The 21,840-nt window shown below is 38.4% G+C and overlaps 1 protein-coding gene across 1 annotated transcript in view; it reads left to right on the top strand.

Annotated features, from left to right (window-relative positions):
- Positions 1–11,650, top strand: part of ANKH (ANKH inorganic pyrophosphate transport regulator) — a 97,715-nt gene extending 86,065 nt beyond the window's left edge. Inside the window, exons 9-12 of the mRNA XM_039346778.1 lie at positions 5,938–6,067; positions 7,832–7,955; positions 9,714–9,813; positions 10,513–11,650. Of these exons, the coding sequence (XP_039202712.1) occupies positions 5,938–6,067; positions 7,832–7,955; positions 9,714–9,813; positions 10,513–10,629 (471 nt within the window). The 3' untranslated portion in view covers positions 10,630–11,650. The remainder of the gene's footprint in view (positions 1–5,937; positions 6,068–7,831; positions 7,956–9,713; positions 9,814–10,512) is intronic.
- The last annotated feature ends 10,190 nt before the right edge of the window (positions 11,651–21,840 follow it).

Here is a 21,840-nt window from a genome sequence, read left to right as displayed (position 1 = left end):
TGTTTACTCTTTCACCTTATCTTTGCACTCCCTACATTTGCCCACTACTGTTTTGGTTCTTTGTTTTAGAATGTTTGCAGAAAAGAATGCTGCCACTGAGATTATGAATTTGATCTATTTAGTATACTTGAGAAAGTAAAACAAAACATTAAATACATATAAGATATAACAAAATTGTTGAAAATACTATTTTTATACAATTGAATTAGATTTCAGATACAATTTTCTTTTTAAATAGATGAAACCTCTCATATGAAAAGTAAAAATCAGTTTCAGAACTTTTGCCTTTCTCTATATTTCTAGCAAACTCAATTATTGAATATGTGAAAATGATGTTGTGAAATATTGTTTGCGCTATTTTTTTCAGACAGCTAGAATCTGTTTCGGTTGCCACATTGAGCATTCAGATTTCCAAGAACTGATTACAAAATAAATTATTCCTCTCTTTTCTTATATTAGAAAAACCAATACAGCAAGATGTTTATTCAAAGTCAACTATCTGAGTTTATTATTTTTTGTGTTGACTAGCACAGAAGTGAGGATCTTTCCCATCCTGACTTGGAGATGCTAGGAACTGACCTAATTTGCAAAGCAGGTGCTTTCTTAGGATGTTGTTCCTTGGAATAGTAGTAAATATTGGGAACTTGGTGTTAAAATCATTCTGAATTTGTCTTTTCTCCTTCAAGTCACAAGGCAATCTTACTGAGAAAAGAACAAATAAATATCAAACAAAATCAAACAGAATCTGAATAAAAGAGAGCAATAACAAACTTGGAATATAATTTGCACATTGTTATATCTCATTAATTTAGCTTTAAAGAATTCAGATGGACTTAAATATCTGTCTCTCAAATCTTTGAAGCAAGAATTGCAGTAGCATTTTTGAGTAAACAAAAAAGTGAAAAGAAACTTCATAGTTATGTGGTATTCCTGCTAATAAATACTTTTTTAGACTCTACCATTATTATATTATAGCACAGCAAAGCACAGTAATAACACTCAAATCTTTCATGAAAAAGTTATCAGCTGAACTCCATCACTAATGTTCTCTTCACCCTCTCTTTCCTTTTCAGCAAGTATGGTTGGCTATATATTGGGGATTGGCTTCTAAAAATAGACTTCATTGTGAGTTAGTGCTTATTCTTAATCAAAAATCTCATTAATCTTCTTAATTAGACAGGTCCTTCATTTATCCTTGAGTCTCCCAGCTGTTCATTATCTGCCTAAAGTCTTTATGTTCATAAATTAAAATGCTTGTGTAAGAAAACCTTGAATAAGTCACATGCAAATGTGTTGACTTCTGCTAAATATTATTACTGATGCTTCCTGTTTTTAATATTAAATTTAATTGTTGGCTTTACTGCACACCACCCACAGTCACACTCATGAGATGGGCAGCTGTATAAATTTGATAAATAAATACCAAACAATATATAAAATGACAGGTCCTTGGTGCTCTCTGAGTTTGGTTTTTTTCTTGCAGATGTTTTTAATTACCCAAACTAGGTAGCATCATTGGTGCTAGTAAGGGAGTAGGATTTGCTCTCAATTTATATTCTAGTGCAGGGGTCTTCAAACTTGGCCCTTTTATGACTTGTGGACTTCAACTCCTAGAATTCCTCAGCCAGAGTGCTGGCTGAGGAATTCTGGGAGTTGAAGTCCACAAATCATAAAAAGGCCAAGTTTGAAGACCCGTGTTCTAGTGGTTTGTCCTGCCAGTGTTGGTGGGAGAGGTCCTGGTGTTCTTTAGTTCAGCTGTTTATTATTATCTTGTTTGGCAGTTCCTTGGTTGCTCTATGCTCACCTGGGTGTTGATTGCTTATGGAGAGATCTTTTGGTCATTTTGTTCCCTTTTAGAGCACCAAGGACCCCTCATTTTAACCCAGAGCTATATATATTCTTTTTTATCAATAAGTAGAATCCTTAGCTGTTTTTGGGAAGTTTGGTGAACTAAATAAAATGCTACCTTCAATATTTTAACAGCAAAGTACTTTATGTTATTAGACTGGGAGACTAGGTTTTACCCTTATAAAAAACATACAGTGCCTACATTCTAGTCAAACAGGTTCTTAATCCATTTTTGGACTAGTAATCAAACAGCTTGGATAGTTCTCAGCATCTTTCAGATGTATTTTTAAGAAAAAAAAAAGAGATTGTTTAGCACAGGCATGTAAAACTCCCGGGCTGGATGGTCACTCTGAAACTGCGCTCACCCCATTGCCGGCAATGGGGGAAAAGTCCCGATACATCTTGTGATGTCACGTGATGTCACGAGTTTGACATGCCTGGTTTAGCACATTACTCTCCCATTATAATAGTCTTTCCATTTTTTTTTTTCATTTTTGGATACATTCTTCTCTCTCTACAAGTAGTCCTCAACTTATAACTTGGTCACTTAGCAACCATTCAAAGTTACAACAGAGCCCTCTCCAAGAATGTGACCTCCTGCCCCAAGGTATCCTCCTGCTCGATTTAGGGTCTCATATAGTGTCTCCTGCTTGAACAGGAGATGGTTGGAGTAGAACACCTCTAAAGTCCCTTCCAACTTTGTTATTCTGTTAGATCAAATTGACTCTTCCAATAAAAATGTTCTATTCTGACTCAATACCTAATGTTGAGAAGGAAAGGAAGAAAATTTTCTAATGTGATCATACTGTTTTCCTTCTTGTGGCTTGCTTCTTAATACTGCTTGCACAGAGCAATTGCCAAAAGCATTGCAGAAAAAAAAAAGGAGAAAGGCAGAGAGAGACTAACCCAGAGTCTTGTTCTAGGACTAAGTGGACTCTATCTTTTCTTCCCCCAGGACACGTAATTTTGGAGGAAGGAGATCAGATTTTCTGCTTTAAAAATGTAAATGTCATTTGTAAGCCATTTTGGTAGCAGTTGTAGTATCTTGAAAAGTAGAATTTCTAAATAAATTCTAAATGTACAGATAGTCCTTGACTTACAACCACAATTGAGGCCAAAATTTCTGTTGTTCAGTGAGTTTTGTCCCATTTTACGATCTTCCTTGCCACCGTTGTTAACTGAATCACTGCAGTTGATAAGTTAGTAACCTGGTTGTTAAGTGAATCTCGCTTCCTCGTTGACTTTGCTTGTCAGAAGGTAGCAAAAGATGATCACATGACCTTAGGACACAGCAACGGTCATAAGTATGAACCAGTTGCCAAGCCTCCGATTTTTTTAATGACAGGATCACGGGGATGCTTCAAAGGTCGTAAGTGTGAAAAACGGTTATGTCACTTTTTTCAGTGCCGTTGTAACTTTGAACAGTCACTAAATGAACTGTTGTAAGTCGAGGACTACCTGTATTTAAAACTACTAAATAAATCCAAAAGGACTGGGCATAGATAAAGAAAAGTTGCATTGAATTAATGATGACCCATATGTTTTCATCAGAATTAAAGCCATTCGCATGTGAAACAGCTTAAGCTACAGGGAGGAAAACCTGGTCCAATTGCCTGCATCATGTTGGCCCTCCTTGGCTGCAATGTGTGTGTGTGTGTGGGGGGGGGACTGAAAGATCAGGATATCCAGTCTAAAGTCATGGGAAGTGATACAATTCCACTAGTGAGCTTCTTTTCCTCCTTACTGGAATAAAGATCAAATTTTCATCTGGAGGGAAAAACAATTAGGCAGTGACATATGTCATGGAGGGCCACAAGTAGCCAGGAGACATGGTGTCCTTCAGTCAACCTCATCAGCTTCAGAGAGTATAAGCAAGATCCTTTTCTATTTTTGGAAGAACATTTCCTAACAGTTGTGTAAGCTGCAGCAGCAGCAGTAGTCACTTCCCTTTTGAAACCTACAATATTTTGGAGGTGGGGAATATGAATGTTGAGATTAACTATCACCATAGAGCATGTACTTTGTACTTGCTGAAGTCCTAAGTGTTTGCAGATAGTTGGAAGAGTCTCCTATGTGCAGATAATTGGAAAAGTCTGAAACTTTAAAGAACTGTTGAACAGAAGTTACTGAGCTAGACAGGAGAATAGGCTGACTTGATATGATCAGACAGAAGCCTCTGTTTTTCTTTTGTAGAGAGAAACAGATGGAAGAAACTGCATTAGGTAATGAGAGAGTATCTGTTGGCCATTGGAATGATTTATGAGATGGATGTGTACAAGTTGGCATAACAGATTTGTATGCTGAACAGTTGCTCTGTACTTAGGCCTCTCCCATCAAGTTGAAGCAGTTCCAGTTGTATACTTTGTGTTTTTTGTCCAAGATGTAGGTGCTTTTTTTTAAAAGTTACTTGTTCATTTTTTAACACTTATTTATCTTTTTTTATGCCGAAAGAATTAATACATGCTATATTGAAGTAGATGTGTGCACACTGCCACTTACATTTCTTCACATGAAAAGAGCTGTAGCCCATTAAATGAAATGATAAACTGTATATATTCTACGTTAAAATATTTTCTGATTGGCTTGGGGTAAAAGTCTCTCCAAATATTTTCTCAAAACTGTGGCTCAGATCCAGAATCAGGCAGCTCCTTAAAATAGATCACTGAATCTGTGATCTGCAATAAATCCTTAAAATCAAAGAACTCTGTGGATTATGGCTAACTTTCGTCCAATTAATTTCAGTAATTCACCCTGAGATCTTGATCCAATACTGAATAATTTTGTCTGAAGATATTCTTATTGCAATTTCCAATTTTTGTTATTTCTTAATCCTTTAACCCACAGATTGCTGTCTAAGTTGAATTAGATGGGCAGTAGTTAATTCATTTTCAGTCATTAGGAAACTAGATCCATTCTCATGTAAACTTAAAAAGGAAATATACTTAATTTCAAAAAGAGAAAGGCGATTTCTTAATCTTATTTTAGTTCTTAATTTATGCAACTATTTTTAGTTACCAAGTTAAGCTACAGTTTTAAAGTTTTAAGTTAAACAGTGAAGCAACATATGCTGAAAACATGAGAAAAAAGAGTCCTTTCTAAAAAAAAATAATTGTATTTTAGTATGAGAATTTATATTTTTATGTTTTAATGTTTTAAATAGTTATTAGATTTTGGCATTTGTATACTAGTTACAGATTTAGGTGCTGAAAAAAGTAAAAAATTAAAACCAATAAATAAACTACTGCAAGAAATGTTTAAACTGTGCAATACTTTAGAGATATTATTATAAATGTATGTTTGGTTGTACTTATATAAGTTTAAAAACATATTTCAGAAGAGCTGTGAATGTGATGTTCTTGGAAGACTTCATTTTCCAAAGATTAGAAGTGTTTTTGTTTTTTTGATTTAATCTGCAAACCTCTCAGTTGTGGTTAAAAATGAATGACTGAAGGCATTAAAATAAAGGAACATTAGCAGCATATTGACTAAGAGAGAAATATAACAAGGAAATGTTAATCTGGCTTTAAAAGCATATTTTCACTACATTTTTACAGAGAAATTTAGGTCAGCAGTCAAAATGGAATTGCTTTGGGAATATGGAAAGGGAAGTTAAACCTGGAATTTTTCATGCAGGTAGAAATATTGACAGTATGGAGCAAGAATATCATTTTAAATAAAATATTAATTTCATTTTAAATAAAATAGTAGGCTTATAAGTCTAGTGCAGTGGTTCTCAACCTTTCTAATGCCGCGACCCCATAATACAGTTCCCCATGTTGTGACCCCCAACCACTTATACATCACCGGGTGCCAGGGGCATGGCCAAAGAAAAGGAGGAAAAAAATGGCGGACAGCCTTATTTGGCGACCCCCGTGAAATGGTCGTTCGACCCCAAATGGGGTCCCAACCCACAGGTTGAGAACCACTGGTCTAATGAATGGTAACCTTCAGTGAGCCTAGCAGTCCTAAACATACTGTAAGTTGGAAGTGTTTTGAGAGCTGAAGTTCTATATTTTGAAAACCAATGGCATGTTTAGCTAATTAAGAGATGATATCTAATCATGAAGTATTATTTTCTGACTCTTCCAGCTTTGCTTTGTGATGTTTTGGACACCTAATGTGTCTGAGAAGATCTTGGTCGACATCATTGGCGTCGATTTTGCTTTTGCAGAGCTCTGCGTCATTCCTCTTCGCATCTTCTCCTTCTTTCCCGTACCAGGTATGTAGAAAACCAAAGAAATGAATGGCACAAAATATTTACATTAACCCAGAGCTTTTTCTGCTTTGCATAACAATCCACCCAAAGGCAACACTTGTAGAAATACAGCTCACATTTGGAACAATCAACCTTTATGACTTGTCCAGAGCTTCCATTTAAAGAATGTGTCAGTTGATTCTGGATAAAGAAAAGCTCTTCACGCACAGGAAAACCACACATCCAAACAAGGCTCATCTTAGGACAATATTGAATTTGTTATGTGCAGGTATTTTAGAGAAAGTTATTATTGGGAAAATACTATGGGCACAAATTCTTGCAGTTTTCTTGGCAACATTTGCAGAAGTGTCTTACATCATCTTCCTAGGCCTGAGAGGGTGATTGACCCAGTCACCCAGCTGGCCTCCATACTTACGGCAAGACTAAAACTCATGACCTCTTGCCTTCTAGTCCATATTTGACCAAATGTAATATTAAATGCAAATAATGATAAAATAAAAATATGTTTACTCAGAAGGGAATTAAAATAAAACAAAAATAAGCATACTAAGATTTTCAAACATATTGAGAGCCCACATTTTAAAATCACAGTTTCAACTAAAGTGAAATGAAGTCAAGTCTTCATCTGGAATATTAAAAAAAACACCATAACAAGGCATATTTCTGAAGAGAATGTTTCACAAGTAGCTCACCAAGACAGTCCTTTCCTTGTTTCCCAGTTGTTTGGTTGTACTTGGGAAGGACACTTACAGTAGAAAACCTCTGGAAGGAACTTCTGCTATTGACTACTGGCTAGGTTTTTGAAGACTAAAACTAGCATTTTAATCTGGGTGTGAACAGAGAATGGGAATCATGGCAGAACAAAACATTAGATAATGGAACTGCCCCACCCTAGTTATTGCTCTGGCATTCAACCATGTATACTTTCTTCTGTATTAACAACAATCAGGATAATTCCAGCTACTTTAAATTAAAACAGGGGTCTTCAAATTTGGCCCTTTTATGACTTGTGGACTTCAACTCCCAGAATTCCTCAATCAGACACGCTGGCTGAGGAATTCTGGGAGTTGAAGTCCACAAGTCATAAAAGGACCAAGTTTGAAGGTCCCTGAATTAAAATGTAAACTATGAGGCAATACAGATTAATTCAAGATAAAATAAAGATCCTCAGTCTGAGCAAGTCTGTGTTCATGTCAGAGGCACCTAACCAAGTTAATCAAAGGGTGTGTCTGGATTGAAAGGATTTGCCAGTGACAACACCATTGCCCAAGGGATGCCCAATTGCCAAAAATAATGCAATCTTCAGGCAGGCTCCTTTCATGTTCTCCCATCTGAGCAGGACTCCAAGTCTGGAGTTAGTTGTGTTAATGCTGCATCTTTTAGGTTGAAGAAGGTAGATCAGGCCTTTACTAGAAATGTGCTATTTTGAGAGGGCAACAAACTATATCACAAGGATCTTACAGTTTAGTAGTATGTTAGCCAAAGGATTGTTTATTGGCAAATCCTATTTTTTAAGCAACAGAATAAATCAGATTTTGCTACTACTCATAGTGTATCGTAACTCTAGCTATTTACGTCTGTGTTTGCAGCTTCTTTAATCATGAATAATGCTCATTTTCTTATGTAGTTCAGAACTTCATGTAGTACCTGAGAAAGAAAGGCAATCATTTTTTTTTTTCCTGGAGGGAACTAGAATTGTCTCTTAGACATTGAGCATGTATCCGAGGTTTTGCTGCCAGTAATTGTTCTTTCTGTGTTCTTCTTTAGTCACAGTAAGAGCACATTTGACAGGATGGTTGATGACGTTGAAAAAGACTTTTGTCCTAGCTCCTAGCTCAGTACTGCGCATCATTGTTCTCATCACCAGTTTGATTGTGTTGCCTTACTTAGGGTAAGTTATACTCTTGTTAGCCTTTGGTATTTTGTATTAATGATGCTATGACTTCGGTAACACAAAGTTACAGGCTATCCGTTGCATTAAAACACAATATTCTCCATCCACATCTAATTGTTACTTGGCTAGGTCACAGTTCAACTGCACACAGAAGTGGTTAAGGAACTGCATAAAGAGAGGCAAGGATGCTATCAGCCCAACAATTAAACCCATAGTGATAGCCTTCCACATTTAAATCAGGGTTTGCTTCAACTGTTTGCTGGAGCAGACAATCCTTTTTGTGAGCATGGGCTACCTTTCTGTTTTTCTTGATTTCTTTCAGCAATGCAGAGACTGCTCTGCATTTCTACTGAAACAGAGCCAATATTTTTAAAGAGGATGGAGCTTTGTAAAACCATAAGGAGAATTCCAAATAATTCGAAGTAATTTAGTCTAGATGCATGCCAAACAGCCTTGGTTTGGAGATAGGATTACTTGCAAGTAAGGTTTGGAGTTGATGAAGCGTTTCTAAAACTTGATTGAAACTGTTGATTGCCTCTGTTATTTTTTTCCCCATTAATTTTGGCTGATAATTATATATTTATCTGTAAAGATCTTTAATGAAAAAACTCAATTCTGGGCATTATTTCCCAAATGTGCGACTTTGCTGCATTTCGAACACACTAAAATAACTGATCAGATGATGACTTTGGGACTCTGGTGTTTAGAATATATATGTTCAGTTTTCAAATCACAACTCATGTACAGAAATAATGATATGATGGAGGAGCAGGGATCTTCCTGCCTGGAGGAAACTATATACACATTTCAGAATTGTAAGAGTTTACATAGTTCCTTTTTTTTTCTGTCAGGAAAACTATTATGGCAAGATGTTGGAAGATGACTCTAAAACCTAGATTTTGTGATTAGGTTGTGTGGCAGGCTAGGAATCAAACACACATACAAGGTAACAAACACTGCTGTTTTACACTGCTCATCTACCTGGCAGTGGAGAGTAATGAGTAATCAGTACCACAGGAATATACAGACATTAGTCTATTTATGAATTTTCGAGTTTCAAACTTTCACCGATATGAACAATCTTGTCTGCAACTTCAAATTAGAAGGTCCTAGAAGTTGGGAGAAGGTTAGTTTACAGCACATCACATACGTACTTTTGTTGGACTTGCAAACAAAACGGACTTCCAGACAATTTCTTTGAATGTAACCTGTTCATACCTAGAGCACTGTCTGTAATTCTGTTGTTGCTTATGGCTTTTTTTTTTTTTGTTACTTAGTCCTGTGTTGTATGACACATGCTTTGGCCATACAATTCTTGTTTCAGTGTTTCAAGTTCTTGATTTTTCTCTAGTAGCCTACTCTTCTCTATAACATCCCCATCCCTTAGACTATCTGTACTACCTGACATCAGTTTGGCCTCCTTCTCTCTGAGAGGCCCTTCCTGCTTGGGGCCTCTCTCCCATCATGAAGATATGGTTCCCAAACTCTGCATTTTTCCTCACAACCAGGACAATCATTCTGCATCTTATTGTGCTAGTAGTAATCAAACTTTAACATTGCAGTCAATGACTGGACCAGGGAAAAATTTTTGGAAGTGATATCGAGGCAATTGTTTTTAGTCTGTAACAATATACAGAAAGAACATTATTTAAAGTATCAATGTAACCAAGCTTTCATCATTCTAGTAGTATTTATTGTTAAAATATAGTGATTAAGAATGAGAGAATAGAATGTTTCTCTTTCTGATATTCTTAGGGTCCATGGAGCTACTCTAGGTGTAGGATCACTTCTGGCTGGCTTTGTAGGAGAATCAACTATGGTTGCAATAGCAGCTTGTTACGTCTATCAAAAACAGGTAAGACATTCTCTCAGAAAAAGACAGATCTCTTGCTTATCTGCTTGTACCTTCGGCCTACAGCAGGGGTCTTCAAATGTGGCCCTTTTATGACTTGTGGACTTCAACTCCCAGAATTCCTCAGCCAGGTATGCTGGCTGAAGAATTCTGGGAGTTGAAGTCCATAAGTCATAAAAGGGCCAAGTTTGAAGACCCCCAGCCTACAGTAATGGTGATGATTTCTGAAGACCAGAAATGCTCACTTGAACTGAAGACTTGTTTATTATAGGCATGTTACTAAATTTATTGCTGTGTGAAGTAGAGCAGTGCCCCCCAACCTTTCGGGCACCAAGGACTGGTTCCATGGAGACAGGTTTTTCCACAGACCGGAGGGGGCGTGGTTTCTCAGGCTGCCTGCATCCCGCGGATGGGACTTCGCTTGTTTGCACGGCCCATTTATTGTGGAATAAAATGCCCTTGTAGTTGAGGCTGACTTCTTCTTAAATGGTAAAATTTAAAAAGGAGATTAAAATCTCTTCAGAGTTTAATTATTTTGACATTTACTTTTAACACTTTATAATTTTATGCGTTACATGTGTGTTTATCTAAGCTATCCAGATATCTATGGATGGCTGGAACGTAGGCAGGCAGGCAGGCAAGTAAGCAACTTGCCTGCAGGCCATCTTCTACAAAACTGGTTGTTGTTTTTTTCCAACCTAGAAAAAGAAGAGGAATGATAATGAGACTGCTACAGAAGGTGAAGATTCAGCAATGACTGACATGCCTCCAACAGATGAAACGACGGACATCGTAGAAATGAGAGAAGACAATGAATAATAAATGAAAACTCTGCAGGGAAAACTGGAAGTTTACTTCTTCTCTCACACTTTACTTTTCATAATGAGACCTTGCTTCTGAAGGTTTCAGATAATGAATTCATAGCATACCAAGTATGCTGGCATGGATGAGGAACTTCAAGGAACAGTCTCTATTTTTCTTCTTCCCCTTCCACTGATTCTTTTTTCTCATTTCATGCAATCGCAAAAGACATGGCGGCTATTCAGTAGAGGAAGCCTATGTTCTTGGGACCTTATCCTTCCTTGGTCAACCAAAGTCTCTCTGTTGATTCATGGATTGTGTTGCCGTCCTGCATCATCTTCTTACCTGCCCCATTTCTTTTTATTATTGTTAATGAAATATAAAAATACACATGGGATTTGTGGGGGGAGGGGAACATTAGCTTTATTTTGCTTGCTGAAACATGACCTTACTCTTTTGATCTGTACCATGGTGGATCCCTGAGATTAGCTTTCTTAATATTCAGTGTAATATATTGTATACTGCTAAGACTACCAGACAAGATCCTGAGTCAAAAAAAAAAAAGAATTAGAGATGAAATATCTTAAAAGAGACTTTGATAAATACAGAATAAGACTAAATACAGGGTAACACTTCTGTTTAAGATTAATTGTTATCTGTGATACAAAAGAGAGTTTTCCCTTTGGTAGTCAACTGTGAACCATCTGTATTACACTAACCTTGTAACTGTTTTCTAAAAACAATTGTGGACCTTTAAATCAGAAGCTTTATTACAATATTGGTGTCTTATCTAAAACTTTATATTTGATAGTGTTGTTCTCATATTTGATGCTATGCAGGATAATGTGGTTGAGATGAGGGACAGGCATTTGTTAATAGGGGTCTTTCTCAAAAGAAATGTGCCCCCCCACACACACCCCAATATTTAAACCAAAGTAGTAATCTCTTGGGTAGGGGAAAAATAAGGCTATTTGTACAAACTGCTATATGTGCTCACTTGTACAACAAATATAATAATATATCTTTTTCCTTTAGAAAACTTTGGATAAGACTATATTACTTTAGGAGGAACTTGCCAAAATGGAATGGTGTTAAATAAATCAAAGCCTACACAGGGGAAATGGTCCAAACAGAAATCTTGCAGTGCTGTGGAAGAGGATCTCTGTCTGTGGAATTAGTGTTTCATTTGTCACTCATTAACCTGATGGGGCTACTTAACGCTTTGGTGACTTGGATATGCTATAGAGCTTCCCCTTGGCCAGGCCATTGACTTTTATGGATTGCCAGTTACATAGTTAGCAAGGGTTACTGCAGTCCAAGCGCAGCTTTAACATGGACAACACCAGCTTCCAGCTATTGATGTGGAAAGTGAAAGTGATGCCCGTATTTGCTCAGGAACTTCCTGTTCTTGTCATGCAGCTGTGCACTATTAAGGGAGCTAAGTGAAACCCTCAGTGCCCATGATTAATTTGGTAACTTCACATGACATCTTAACACAAGACAAAACATACTGAAACATTTCAAGGTTTCTTTAGACAAATTATATTTTTCTATAAGCTTTACAACAGTGAAATGATTTTATTTAATTTTGCACAAAGCTGTTTTCTAGATTTTGGAAGTGGATAGTTTTGATCAGAAGACATATTTAAAGATAATATGTCAATCCTATATCAATATATGTGTGTATATACATACTGAATGTGTATAAATATATATATATATACATATACACATACATACATACATACATATACATATATATATATATATATATATATTGTACATTATATGTAATTTATTTTAGGTTGCAATGTCTTTTTTTTTTCCAAAGCTCAGTAAAAAGAAAAAAATGCAAAACAGCTTGTTTGCGTGGTGAAATTTAACATTAAAGATGTATATTATTTTGGGTAAATTATCTAATTGTTAAGCTCAGGGAACCAAGAATGATAGGAATTACTCCAGATCCCTTTCTTTATTGCAGCTCACCTATAGTCAGGAATTTGCTAGATTAAAGCATCAGTCTGCAAAACTATTAGTTATACCCTGTGAAAGATTAGGGAGAGTCCTCTCTTACTCTATTCCAGTGTTTCCCAAACTTGACAATTTTAAGGCATGTGGACTTCAACTCCCAGAATTCCACAGCCAGCAATGCTGGCTGTGGAATTCTGGGAGTTGAAGTCCACATGCCTTAAAATTGTCAAGTTTGGGAAACACTGCTCTATTCCTATAGGCCAGGGGTGTCAAACTGGCGGCTCCTAGGCTGGTTGCATCATGCAGAGACCGCATCCACCCCAGCTCCTGCAATGCAAAAAAAGTTGTGATACGTCACATGTCATGACGTTGCGATACATCACGACATGCACGAGTTTTACACCCATGCTATGGACCAAAGATTCCACGCTGAGCTGCCTCTGCTCTTTGGGAAAGACCCCCTCCCTCCTGCAAGTCTGTACTATAGGGGTCCCCAACCCCTGGGCTGCGGCATATTCCAAACCGGCCCATGCGAGCTGCAGTCCAGCTCGTATTTGTGCATACCCTGACTTGCGCGAGCGGCAGGTTGGTGCATGCAGATATAAACACACAGCTCAACTTGCACAAGTTGAGCTGTGTGCGCCTATGCTTGCGTGCCAGTCCACCACTCATGCAAGTCAAGCTGCACATGCATATTTGCATGCAGGCTGATTTACCACTCATGCAAGTCAAGCTACACATGCATATTTGCATGCAGGCTGATTTACCACTCATGCAAATCATATGTGCATTGGCTTGATGCTCACCGCAAAAGTTGGAGACTGCTCCTGTACTACATTCCACCACACTATCTTTGCAAATCAGTACTGAGTTCTGCACCCAGGGAGATACTGTAAGAGTAAGACAAAGTTTAAGATCAGCTTCTGAAACTTCAGAGCTAAATCTGTCCCACCCAAAAAATATTAGCCGACCCACCAGTGCCAAGCCAAAAGCAAGAAAAATACACGGAGAGACTATTTGTTATAATAATTAATGCCAAAAGCCCAGGGAGTCCTGGGTGATAAACCAATCTCTATTGAATGTGCTCTCAATGACTTGGTGATTAATAACAGCCCCGAGTGAAATAAAAAAAATCAGATCTGTTCAACAATAGGTTCTTTGTTAGGAATACATGAGTTTATTTTGTTAATATATTCTGTCTTACATTATTGATATCTGTCCCACATGTGAGTATGCAGTATTATTTCTATTTGTTTACGGACACCCAAAATGTTTCCATTTTTCTGCATTATCGACTATTGAACTTAAATGAGGGAAACATTTCTAAGACAGGTTCCCTGCAGAAATGGATTTACTATTTAGCTAGATGTTTTATTTATTTAGTATATAAACTGCATTGGACCAAATCAACAGGCTCTAAGTCAGGCGTGTCAAACTCACAATGTTACATGATGTGTTGTGACATATCGCAACTTTTTTTCCATTGCCGGGGTGGGCACAGTTTCAGCATGACGCATCCGGCCCATGGGTCGGCAGTTGACACGCCTGCTCTCAGTGGATCACAGTAATCTCCAAGCTGCACTAATAAAAGCAATTATCAGTAGAGTTAATAAAAATACAGGTAGTCTTCGAATTATGACTACATTTGAGCCCAAATTTTCTGTTGTTAAGTGAGACATTTGTTCAGTAGGGTTTGCCCCATTTTACGACCTTTCTTGTCAGAGTTGTTAAGTGAGTCACTGCAGTTGATAAGTTAGTAACACGGTTGTTAAATGAATCTGGCTTCTCCATTGATTTTGTTTGTCAAAAAGTTGCAGAAGGTGATCATATGATCCCAGGACACAGCAAGGGTCATAAGTATGAACCGGTTGCCAAGCATCTGGATTTTGATAACAGGATCATGGGTTTCCTGGCTCAAGCAAAGGAGATTGCTGGATTTCACTTGAAGCAGGCAGAATTAACTCCACGGATGAATCAGACAAAATTACTTTATTCCAGGCATCCTCAAGTCAATAACTTACAGATACTGCAGAAATTCCTCTGGAATGCAGATTGTAATTGGGACCCACTGCGTCCCAAATACACGCTGGCTGTGGAATTCTGGGAGTTGAAGTCCACATGCCTTAAAATTGTCAAGTTTGGGAAACACTGGCGTAGATAAAAGGATAATAGATTTCTCCATTCTACGGAGCTCCCAACCCTCGTGGCTAGGATTCCTGGAGAGATAATAGACTGGCATGTAAACAGGATATCCCGTAATAAAAACACAAGTCCCTCCCAGTGGCCAGTTAGAACACAGATCTGACCAAACAATTAACACTACATTTCCCAGAAGGCCATCCCTTAAGGGGACAGCATTTTAACCCTTAAAATGCTACTTGCTCTAGACACAGTTCTTAACCCTTAAAATACTACTTGCTCTAACAGCACACTCCCCGCCTGGAATTATAAATTTCCAATATTAATTAACTATAACTAAGATAAACAAAGGCAAACATCAAACAATGCAATTATGAGATGGACACAAATATGCATAGTTCGAGGTTCAATTTTCAAGTTCTGTCCTCCTCAGCAGCAGTACCAGGTCGGTGATCAGTCTGGTGTAAAGCCTTTTAATGAAAGTCTTTGAGTCACGATCTGACTCTTGCGGTTTTGTGATCTGGACTTCAACTTGGCAAACTAGTCCAACAGAGCTGGGTAGAACTTGATGCACAAGTCCCATGGGCCAAGAGTTCCGATGTGCATCCTTGTCTCTCAGCAAGACAAGCTCTCCTTCTTCTAGGTTAGACTCTTTGATCTTCCATTTGTGGTGATCCTGTAGAGTAGACAAGTATTCTTGCTTCCAGCGCTTCCAGAAGGTGTTGGCAAACAGTTGAACTTGTCTCCATTGTTGTTTATACATATTTTTGGGAACAAAGTTCCCTAATGGTGCTGGCCAGTCTTCTGGGTTAGCAAGGCGGCCGGGGTGAGAATAGTTGGATTTTCAGGGTCCAAGGAAACTGGAACCAAAGGTCGAGCGTTGATGATACCTGCCACTTCTGCCATGAAGGTAGTGAGAACTTCATGCGTCAGAATGGGTATCTTTGTTAATGTGGAGTCCAGGATTTTGCAGGCTATGCCAATCATGCGCGCCCACGCTCCTCCCATGTGGGATGCATGGGGAGGATTGAATGTCCATACACAGTTTTGGGCCTATAGGTATTTGTCAATTACTGGATCATGGCGAATGCCTTCATTGATCTGTAGTTCTTTGCAGGGGACCCATCACGTAGGTAAAAGGATAATAGATTTCTCCATTCTATGGAGCTCCCAACCCTCATGGCTAGGATTCATGGAGAGATAATAGACTGGCACATAAACAGAATATCCCGTAATAAAAGCACAAGTCCCTCCCAGTGACCAGTTAGAACACAGATTTGACCAAACAACTAAAACTACATTTCCCAGAAGGCCATCCCTTAAGGGGACAGCATTTTAACCCTTAAAATACTACTTGCTCTAACAGCACAATGGGGATGTTCCAAAGGTTGTAAGTGTGAAAAATTGTCATAAGTCACTTTTGTCATAAGTCATAAGTCACTTTTGTTACAAAAGGACTACCTGTATTACACAGTTAAAAAAAATTACCCCTCCATAACAGATCATAGAAAAGAAAGGGAAAAAGGGAACTTGACTGCCAAGTTATCTCTGCACACAGCACAAGTTACGTAAATGATGCAGGGAGCAGAGTAATCTTTCGAAAATGTGCCACTACTAAACCAGAGCACAACATATTTGTTAGAAATTAGTCTTAAAGTATAGGTAGTCCTCAAACTATGACCACAATGGAGCCCAGAAATTCTGTTGTTACGTGTGATAGTTGTTAAAGTGAGTTTTGCCCCGTTTTATGACCTTGCCACAGTTGTTAAATGAATCACTGCAGTTTTTAAGTTAGTAACATGGTTGTTAAGTGAATCTGTCTTCCCCATTGATTTTGCTTGTCAGAAGATCACAAAAGGGTATCATATGACCCTAGGACAGAACAACCGTCATAAATATGAGTCAGTTGCCAAGCATCTAAATTTTGATCACTTGACCATGGGGATGTTGCAACAATTTTAGGTGTGAAAAACGGTCATGTCTCACTTTTTTCAGTGCTGTTGTAACTTCAAATGGTCACTACATGAACTGTTGCAAGTCGAGGACTATCTGTAGTTTGGAGCAGCAGTTAAGGTGCAGGCTATGAAAGCCACCTGGGTGTGACCATGGACCAATCAGCCCATATTAACCCAACTCTTCTCAAAGTGCTGTTGCTGTGGAGAAATAGGAAATAGGAAGAGGGAGGAATATAAGGTATATTGGCCACCTTGAGTTACTTATAAAAATAAAGACGGCATTAATAAATAAATGCAGAATGACCATGATTGCACAAGCTTCTGATCCATGGTTATTTCATGGCTTATTGAATTAACCCAACTTCCTATGTTTGTGCTGTGCACAGAATTATAAACTATTCATACTGATTGAATGGTCTGAATTTGCACAAAGCCCTGATCCACAAATTAACTAACTACAGTCCAGCCTAGCAATATGTACAACCTGAGAATCTCTAAGGAATTATTCATGATATTAAGCAGAGACACACATTTGGCCGCCATTTTGAATAATATACTTCTAATAATAGTTCTGGCTGAAGAACTTCATGCAGCCAGGGTGGCACATTGGTTAGAATGCAGTATTGCAGACTAATTCAGCTCGTTGCCAGGAGTTCGATCCTCACCTGCTCAAGGTGGACTCAGCCTTCCATCCTTCTGAGGTCAGTAAAATGAGGACCCAGATTGTTGGGTGCAATATGTTGACTCTGTAAACCATTTAGAGAGAAATGTAAAGCAGTATATAAGTCTAAGTGCTATTGCTATGGACTATTTTAAAGCTGTTTCAGAACACAGTTTCTCCACATGCCTCAAGAGCAGGCATTTACTTTTAGTTAGTTGACTGCCCTCAGTCTCATATCTGTCTCTCACCATGTTTCAGTGGCTAGGAAATGGAGATGCTGATATCAGCACAACTCTTGGAGAAGCATTATTAAAAGAATACGCGTTCTAAAGTAGATCTCAAAGCCTTTTGACAAAGATTCTTTGTAATAGTGAGTGTGAAGCTGCTGCAAAAGAATGTTTGCCTCCAAGTAGAATAAATGTCTTCAAATTTCCACTATTAAAGCTAGAAATGTTGAAAAGCTTCTAAATAATAAACCAGCTTCTACGTGTGGCAAATATACCTTCAGGTGCTTGTCAACCTGACATTTTGGTTTATTGGTTGAATTGTTATAATAAATATTTTAAGCGCTGCACTAAAGGGGAGGTGGTGGTGTTAAGGTTTCCTTTTTCGTTTTCAAAATCTCTAGACAGAAGAGCTGTTTCAGGATGGTTAATAAAATGGTGCTTATGCTTCAGCTAAAATATAAACATTGTATTTTAATTTAACTTCTATTCTCCTGGGCTCTATCTGCCAGACGTGGTTCACATGCTCACAATTCAGTCATCAATCATTGCTGTAACTGCAATTTTGAGATTTTACTGCATTGTTTGAAGCCAACACAACCGCCCTCTGGGGTTTGCACAAACCAGACTCTAGGCTAGGATAAGCCTTGGGTACAACATCCACTTTGCCTTACTTAAAAAGCTCCTATTTCAGGATCATAAAGTGATCTAAAAAACAGTTAAAAGAAAATGGAGGAGGAATCTGGAGGCTTAGTGTAATATAGATGCAGTCCCACAGGGTCAGCTCTTGAATTTTAAATGCTTAATTAAAAAAAAAAAATCTTGGGAGATGTCAGAGTAGGTACTATGTAATCTCGAATCCAAATCTAAATTCAGGTATGAGGAAGACTGTAGTTTTTCAGAGGAACTGTTCTGCTTGATTTCAAAGCTATTTCAGCTTTGCCACTGATCCATGCTTGAACATCAGTGGCAGTCTTGGGCTATATGGATGAAGTGCAGCTCATAGGAAGTAATAAATAGTGCACTATTTTGTTCCCATTCAAGTTGCAGGATGCCATGAATTAATATGACCACCTGACCTTGTTTGAAAGAGCTCTTAAAACCTGGCTGTTTCCCAAGGAATAGATACTAACAGAACAGAATCATAGAGTCAGAAGGGACTTTAGAGGTCCTCTAGTCCAATCCCCTACTCAAGCAGGAAACCTTAGACCATTCCGGACAAATGCTTGTCCAATCTCTTCTTAAAAACTTCCAGTGATGGAACACCCACAACTTCTGAAGGCAAGCCATTCCATTGATTGTTCTCACTGATAGGAAATTCCTCCTTAATTCCAGGTTGCTTCTCTCCTTGATTATTTTCCATCCATTGCTTCTTGTCTTGCCTTCTGGGGCTTTGGAAAATAAGTTGACCTCCCCCACACACAAACTTCTTTGTGGCAGCCCCTCAAATACTGGAAGATTGCTATCATGTTCCCCATAGTCCTTCTTTTCTCTAGACTGCCATTTACTTGCATGTCAGCAAACTAACCGAGAGCTGTCCAGGTTTCCAAGAAACTGAGACCAGGGCTATGCATACTAGCTGGAGGGGAAAACCAGTTTAATCCCAGAGGGTTTCCCCCTTGAGAAAACAGAGGCAGAATTATGAATCCAGGCTGAAAAACAGCAAGGAAAGTAAATGAGCTGGAAAGGATCAAGGTTTGTGTGCCCTCTCCTACATGACAAGGCCTGTGTGATACTTTGCACAGGGCTGGGCAACTACATGGGGTCCTCGGCTTATGACCACAATTGAGCCCCAAATCTCCACTGGCAAGCAAGACAGTTGTCAAGTGAGTTTTGCCCCATTTTACGAGCTTGCTTGCCACAATTGTTAGGTGAATCTCTGCAGCCGTTCAGTTAGTAACTCGGTTGCCAAGGGAATCTTGCTTCCCCATTGACTTTGCTGGTCAGAAGTTTGCAAAAGGGGATGACGTGTTCCTAGCACGCTGCAACCATCATAAAGATGAGCCAGTTGACAAGGGTCTGAATTCTGATCATGCTGCAACAGTCATAAGCACGAAATAGGTCATTACTTTTTTCATTGCCATTGTAACTTTGAACAGTCACTAAATAAATGGTCGTAAATTGAGGACTACCTGTTTTTTTTTTTTTTTTAAAGGAAAATGCCCTCTAGGAGAGCCAGACACCCCCCTGAACTTCATTCTGGAAACCAAAGACATGCAGCTAAAGGGAACAGCGAGACACTTTCCAGAGCTAAACTCAGTTTAAATTCAAGCTTCTCCTACCCCAATCTCTTTGCTCTCCTCTGGAGTCAGCTGGTCAAAGATCTTGGCCTCATCAGACCCCGGGAAGGCATTGGTCATAATCAAAGTTCTAGGCATCATCGTGGACCTTGTTGCTGAGGATCCTGGTGGGTCCTTCTTCTCAGTGGGTTTGCTCTGAGCGCAGAGAGCCCACAGTGTGGGGCACCCGATGACTTGCTGAACACCCAACACTACGGTGAGGCTGGTCCACGGCAACGAGGCCACTTGTATTTTATATGGTTCTTTTTAGAGATTGTGGAATTAATTAATTTGCTGCCCATCTTGTGTCCGACGACTCTCGGCAGGTTACAATATAAAATTATATTTGTGTAAATATGTAATGTAGATGTAAATACATATTATATTATATGCCACCCAGAACAGCAATCAAGTTGGGTGGCCTTACGCATATTAAGAAATCAAATGTGCCCGGAAAAGTGGTGAGAGCTAAAGGATTCTGTGAGCATAGAAGAGTTGATTGAAAAAACAAACAAACCCTGGGAGTTGAAATCAGCAAAACAGAAAATTAAGGGAAGGTATACCAGTAGCCTTCCTGTATCTGATAAACAGACGACGGAGCGGATTTTTTTCTGTTGGTCAGAAGCATGAGTAGAGCCATTTGGTGACAGATTAGAGGAAAATGTGTTTCAGCTAAAATCTAGAGGGAAGATTTAATAGTGAGACTTCCAGAACAACAAAGCAGGCTGCCTACCTCCAGTCATGACAGAGAGCTACAAACAGAAGCTGCAGGGCCACCTGGCAATTAAGCAGGCCATTATATTGCACATTCTGCAAAAAAAGAGGTGGGTCTCCAATAATTCTTCCAATTCTGTGATCCTAAATTCTGAAATCACCCCACTCCCATTCCCCGTCAAAAAAGTAACGTGTAATTTATGAAGTCCAATGGTCAGTGACCAATCATTGCACCTTAAGTGTTGTTCAGATGGCTGTATGAATATCTGAAACCCCAGTGAAATTGGGGTGGTGAGGACCCTATATGGCTTGTTTTAAAAAAGCTAGAGTTTATTGTCAAGAAAACTAGCAAGATCAACTTAAATTATACAGAGAAAAAATACAATGTAAATCTTGATTCCGATACTGAATGCTTTGAATGCTTATAAAAATACTTCACTTACATAAGAAAATCATGTTTTGTCTAAATGAGAATTTATAAAGCTTCCAAAGTCAGTCTCTTGCACTCTAGATCCATCCCCTTGAAATAGTTAAAAATAACAGAGAACGGTTTCATCCTTCTAATGAACCAATTCCATTATTGCCAATTTTCCTCATCTGCTCAGAATTTACACAACAGATTTCAGTGCCAACCCTTACAAAACAGGATTATGCACGTTTGGATGGGGCAGTTAGACAAACATTTGAACAAGCAGCCATTGTTGTTATATTGATAATCCATTCTATGTAATGGATTACTCACACTTTATAGACTAAAATAGACAATCATAAAAGAAAATGAGCTTTATTTTAAACAGGAGCTCCCCAATGGAAATTTTATTAAACTATCCCAGGGGTAGGCAACTTTGGCTTTTTTATGACTCGTGGACTTCAACTCCCAGAATTCCTGAGCCAGCATGGTTCAGGAATTCTGGGAGTTATAGTTCACAAGTCATAAAAGTACCAAGATTGCCTACCCCTGAACTATCCTATGAAAGCAACAAGAGGAACTTTTTATATGTCTCTCTTTCCTGTAGTGACACCTACTGGCAAGTCACTCAAATATCAGGTTCATCTGTTCTATATTGGAGGAGTGCACAATCTCCTTTGGGTACAATTCCCCAAGAAAAGTCCTGTAAAAATTGACCCCAGATTGTACTATAATTGCAATGTGATCAACAGTGAGATATCATATTACCACTTAATCCCCTCTGCCTATAAAACATTCACCAATCTAACTAAATTCAGTGTTCCAAAGTTTTGTTAAATTAACTGTCACAATCCAAATAATATTACAAATTAAGAAG

The sequence above is a fragment of the Crotalus tigris genome, unplaced genomic scaffold (genome assembly GCF_016545835.1).
Source record: "Crotalus tigris isolate CLP2741 ecotype Arizona unplaced genomic scaffold, ASM1654583v1 scf7180000018018.2415403412:4055106, whole genome shotgun sequence".
Taxonomy (NCBI): domain Eukaryota; kingdom Metazoa; phylum Chordata; class Lepidosauria; order Squamata; family Viperidae; genus Crotalus; species Crotalus tigris.
The sequence above is the reverse complement of the archived record's forward strand: the minus strand, read 5'-3'. Positions and strand labels throughout refer to the sequence as shown.